A 6,000-nucleotide genomic window follows, 5' to 3' on the forward strand; every position below is an offset into this window, starting at 1 on the left:
ACACTAACAATCCACACATTTTGAGGTATCGTTTATGACAGTAACACATAAGGTTGGACGAGTTATACACATAATTGTAAGATTCACAGTTAGGGGTTTGTTCAAGTCTCTAACCCTAACTATGATAGAAGTGTAGATTTTTTGGCCTTCATAGATTTTTTTCTATTGGAAAACTGCTCTGGTTATCAAAGGTTGGTTATCAACAAGGCTTTTTATGTTCCTTTTTCATTCAGGATTCACTGATAGAGGTAGACGAGAATGGAACGCTGGATTTAAGTATGAAGAAAAAGAGAGAAAAGGCGAGGGACTCTCCTGTGATGCCGGCATTAGGAGATGCCCTTTTCACCCCACCTGAACCTTCTCTAGCCAAAGCAGCGGGTCTCCAGATCTCCCCGGCAATCTACCGCGTCCTCTACGAACAGGACGCCTGGGACACGCCGCTGAACTACAGCAAAACACCTGTGCAACAAGACAAAGAGGTGAGATAGAGGCACTTTTCTTTTTTTTCCTTAATGCATCATATAGATTTGTTTATGTTTTTGAAAGATGTCTTTAATGCTCACTAAGGCTGCATTTATTTGATCAAAAGCACAGTAATATTACAAAATAGTATTACAATTTAAAATAACTGTTTTCTATTTGAATATATTTTAAAATGTAATTTATTCTTGTGATGCAAAGCTGAATTTTCAGCATCATTACGCCAGGCTTCAGTGTCACATGATCCTTCAGAAATCATTCTAATATGCTGATTTGCTGCTCAAGAAACATTTCTTATTATTATCGATGTTGAAAACAGTTGAAAAAAGTTGCTTAATGTTTTTGTAGAAACTGTCATGCATTTCTTTTTAGGATAATAGATAATATTTTTTTTAAATAGAGCTCTTATTACATTATAAATGACTTTACTGTTACTTTTGATCAGTTTAATGCATCCTTGCTGAATTAAAGTATGCATTTATTTGTTTCTTTAAATCTTGAGCGGTACTGTATGAAGCTAATAGAATTGGGTGGAAAATGAATAACATCTAATTATAATAATGGGTAACACTTTATTTCGATAGTCCACTTTAGACATTCTATTAACAGTAAGTAACTTTGCAACTACATGTCAACTAGCAGTTAGTAGAGTATTAGTAGACTGTCTGCTTAATATCTTCTAATACTTTCTTTGTCAACTTATTCTACTAACCCTAAACCTACCCTAACAGTCTACTCTGAGAGTTAGTAGACATGTAGTTGCAAATTAATGAGAATTAATTGACATGTAGTTGACATGTAGTTACAAAGTTACTTATAGTTAGTAGAATGTCTAAAGTGGACTATCGAAATAAAGTGTAACCTAATAAGGTCCTGAGGAAACCACATTCAGTGTCTAAATGCTCTTTGACTTTGTTGTATGCTACATTAAGAACATATTTAACTTAAAACCCGTAACTTTCTATTTATTCATCTAAATGATCTCGGTTAGTCAGCCACGACTTTAGGCACACTGTCTCTTGTGATGCGCTGCTATGACATGAAAGCAAAATGAAAAAGAAATTGCAGAAGAATGTTCCTGAAAAGCCGACAATTTTTCATCCTCTTTGGCGTCAAAGAACAAACCCAGACAGTTGTATGTTTGTCTGATTCTCCATCTGACATCTGGTGCTCAAAGATACTTACCTTAGAAAAAAAGTAAGTAAATCCAAAGGTTTTACACTCATCATAAATACTACGAGGGATTATACTGGAGTTTAAATGGATATATGTTTTACTAAGTATACTTAAGCAGCATCAAACCTCTCACAGACTATTAGTGTGCGTGTGTGCTTACAGAATGCCGTTTTGAAGTGACCATCGCGACTTTTCTTGGAAAATTGCACAATGTTTTGGCATTTTGTCCCGTGTCTTGTAGATGGATCAGTTGGATAAGGCGTCCCTCGAGGATAAAGCATACAACGGTGATGCAAACATGGCAAGTGCAAAAAACAAGATGTTCATAAGAGACAACAAGAAAGAGCTGATGAGGTAATATCATTATATGGACTGCTGTTTTTATATCTTCATTCTGTTTCGGGGTTTCTGGGTCACGCATTAGCATGCAAAAGACCCTGTTACTAATTAGAGCATGTATAGTAGATCAAGAAATCATAGGCTGTGTGCATTCATCTGGTCTTTTTCTCTTTGCAGTTGTCCAACGCCAGGTTGTGATGGTAGTGGTCATGTGACAGGAAATTATGCGTCACATAGAAGGTAAAAAGCCCCGCCCATATTTTTCACCCTCTTTATTTTTCAAGCAGCAAAACAATCTTAATAATATACATTAATATTCAAAATAATATACATTATGTCTCCGGTATTTTTATTTTATTTTATTTTTTCATTTTTGTAGTGTATCCGGTTGCCCATTGGCCGATAAGACCCTGAAATCACTAATGGCTGCTAGTTCTCAAGAGCTCAAGTAAGAATTAGCTTGAATTAAAGTTTCAATTAAATAAAAATAATAAATGATTTTAAAGTTACAGAGAATTAATGTCTAGAAATAATGTAAGTAAATGTAAAAAAATATTTTTTTTATTAATTATTCTAACTAATAACTAATTATAACTGTATACACATTTTATATAGTAATTTTATATATAATATTTATCATTATTGTTGGAGTTGTCATTATTATTATATAAATTATTATTATGAAAATATATATTTTATGAATTACTATAACTAGCAACTATTATTATAATTGTATTATAATTATAAATATTTATTATTGTTGGTGTTGTTATTGTTATTATATGAATTTATTATGAATATTTATGTACATACATATAATTAATATAATAAATATGTATAATATTAATCTAATATGAATATGGTGAATATAATATATATTGAATATGTTTAATATTAAGTAACGAATAATGTAAATATTTATTGTTATTGTTATTATTATTATATTGTATAAACTTATCATGATATACACACACACACACACGACTTATTCATCTAATATTTATCATAGTAATTTGTATCATTGACATAAATTTCAATCTATTTTAAAGGTGCCCAACTCCTGGCTGTGACGGCTCAGGTCATGTGACAGGAAACTATGCATCTCATAGGAGGTAAGCCTCATTAAATAGGAAATCTCTACTAAATAATCTTAGACTTCAATGAAAGATGAAAATGTAGTGATATTTTTTGATGTTTCTGCATGACATAAATGGCCATGCTTTTCATTATAACACAATGTCTCATTTTTAACATTATACTATAATAGACTTTAGACATCAGGCCACACAAAGGCACTCAGTGGGTTAAATAATTTGCATTTAAAACCGGGTAATCGGCAAAGAGTAAATACTTTGTGGCATTTCACGGCTGTTGAGGTAATGACCCCTGTTCAGTGATAACACGACAGGTGTCGAAGCTTGAAACATCACGCAGTAAACGCAGCGTATCTTTCCCACACACACGTCTGCACGCTTGAACTTCTGAAAGGTTCGTCACATATGTCATGTTCCTTCCCAGTCTGTCAGGGTGCCCTCGTGCCAGGAAAGGAAGCTTGAAGCTCACGCCAAGCAAAGAGGACAAAGAAGAGCCAGAGATGAAGTAAGACACCACCAAAACAATGACAGCCAAATGTTTTTATTTAGATTGAACAAAAAGGTTTTACTTTACACTTAAATGTATCAACATTTCACACACAATCTCTTTTTTATTTCATTAAATAATAGAGTTAATAGAAATCTAGTATGCCCTTTCCATGAATAGGGTACACTTGGATTTTTTTCTAAAGCATTACAAGTCACTTTTTTTGTGTGTGTGAAATAACTTTGAAAACTATTATAAAATTAAACAAAATTGAAATTAACTTAACCTAGCAAGAAATGTAGCTAGGTTTACTTTAAACATATCAAATGTCTTTATCTTTACTATAAAATAGCGATCTGTTAATATATTGAAAAATTTTCAATTATTACCTGAAAAATATTTTTAATTAAAAACCGTATTTGTTAATATTTTTTTTTTAAATTAGAAATTTTTCTCATAAAATTAATAGGAAAATAAAGTCCCATTTTTGCAGTGAGAACTATTAGATAAGTTTGAAAACTATTATAAAATTAATTTTTAATTAAACTAGCATGAAATGGAGCTAGGTTTAAATGTATCAATTGTCAGTATCTTTACTATTAAATGGTGATCTGTTAATATATCTAAAACTGTTATAATATTTTATATTATTTTAAATTAAAAACATTCAATTCATTGTATCCCACAATTTTTCTCATATAAAATTAATGGGAAAATATTTTTGGAAGGTTGTGCACCTGCACTGATCATTTGTTGAAGAAAAAAAACAAAAGTGAAAATATCTTCATCAGGATGCATATCATTTTTAGATTTTGTAATCAAAACAAACTGTACAACTGGCCTTTAAAACAATTATTTTCACAGGAAAACATGTAAATAAGACATGTGTTGTTTAGGGAATATTGTATGCCAGAAAGCTAGATGCAAAATAATTTATATAAATCCATTTTTAATAAAAATAGAAGGATCATGTTTGTAGAACTGCATTTCCTAGAAATGCCATTCAAAAATATCATCTGTTTAATTCAGAGAGCTCAAAACTCTTTCCTCGTTTTCCCGTAAGATCTCATTTAATTACAATTAATGCAGCAGTTTGCTCTTTAAAAACATAATACTATGGAGGAAAAAAAAATTGAATTGAATTGATTCCAGCCTTAAATCCGAAGTCTAACCCAGAGTGACAGGGCTTTCCTACTTTTGCATCTGGGCTAGTATTTCATTTTTAATTACTAATGCAAAGACGAGAGCTTAGGAATTAGACGGTAGCAGGTCCGCGCACATTAAAGGAGGAACAGAGAGGAAGAGAAATGGACGGGTGGAGAAACTGAAAGTACATCTGTAATATCGCTAGATTATTGTAAATTGTCGGCCATATGGTCCATCTCTGTTGTCCCTCGGTCAGGAACACCATTCCCGGAGCCGGACTCGACGGCCAGTGTTGGAGTCATAATGTTGTCTTGTTTTAGAGCCAAAACTGCCATAACAACCTTTCCCATACAGGCCCACAGACAAGCTATTTGTACTATCCCAGATAACCTCTCACCTCTTCCAATATGGGCTATCAGGGAAAGGGTCAGCCACCTCCAAATCATGTGCTTTTTCCCCCCTGTGGAGGACGTGCAACAATTATGTGCAATTTATGTCATTCCATTACTGACCTAGGGGGAAAGTGAGCAGCAAAATAAATTGGCCAACTCCTCGCCACTCTGGTCTTCAACTTGGTAGGGCTTATGTTTTCCATCGGCGGCATGTTAACCTCCCTGCCCGTAATTATTTACTGGAGTGCGTTTCTGACTTTCCGCATGTGCCGAGAGAATTATTCCAGCCCTGTTTTCTGCTTTGAATACATTTTTAATCAGCATTTCACAGGATTAATCTTCTTAATGGTATTTGAAAAGTCTTCCAACTCTGCAAATTGGGGGTGGGGGTGTTTATGGACATGCGAAATGACAAACACGCGGCGGCGACGGTGTGGGTCGTTGGAAGTTTTAGCCATCAAATTATCGAGTGAATGTATATGGGCTCATTTGTGTTTACATTGTAAGCTCTGAAACTAGTTCAGTCTCAAATAAGAGATTATCTTTGACAATCGCTGTTACTCTGTTGAGTTTAGGACAACAAAAGAAGGCTGTGCAAGGGGTTTAATTTAAGCACGTCGAGGGGTAGGGTTACATCTGTGTGGGTTTTGGCATGGTGACCCAGAAATCAATACCAAACAACATTTGTGATGCAGATTATGACCTTGATCCCCCCAACTAGTATATTATAGGGTTTTTATTATTATTTTAATTAGATTTTATTTTTATATTTTCAGTTTTTATTGAATTTTAGTTGAATATATATATTACATTATAACATTAGATAAAAACTGCAAATATAACATTTAAATCTAATAAAAGTCATAAAAGGTTTTAGTGATTTTTT

At 33.2% G+C, this 6,000-nt stretch overlaps 1 protein-coding gene across 1 annotated transcript in view; it reads left to right on the forward strand.

Moving 5' to 3' along the window:
* Positions 1 to 6,000, forward strand: part of LOC107599728 (suppression of tumorigenicity 18 protein-like) — a 34,667-nt gene that overhangs the window by 23,394 nt on the left and 5,273 nt on the right. Inside the window, exons 9-14 of the mRNA XM_016291410.1 lie at positions 234 to 479; positions 1,898 to 2,010; positions 2,173 to 2,235; positions 2,375 to 2,443; positions 3,045 to 3,107; positions 3,514 to 3,594. Coding sequence (XP_016146896.1) covers positions 234 to 479; positions 1,898 to 2,010; positions 2,173 to 2,235; positions 2,375 to 2,443; positions 3,045 to 3,107; positions 3,514 to 3,594 — 635 coding nt within the window. The remainder of the gene's footprint in view (positions 1 to 233; positions 480 to 1,897; positions 2,011 to 2,172; positions 2,236 to 2,374; positions 2,444 to 3,044; positions 3,108 to 3,513; positions 3,595 to 6,000) is intronic.

This window comes from Sinocyclocheilus grahami, unplaced genomic scaffold (genome assembly GCF_001515645.1).
Source record: "Sinocyclocheilus grahami isolate Dianchi unplaced genomic scaffold, SAMN03320097.WGS_v1.1 scaffold270.1, whole genome shotgun sequence".
In the NCBI taxonomy this organism is placed as follows: domain Eukaryota; kingdom Metazoa; phylum Chordata; class Actinopteri; order Cypriniformes; family Cyprinidae; genus Sinocyclocheilus; species Sinocyclocheilus grahami.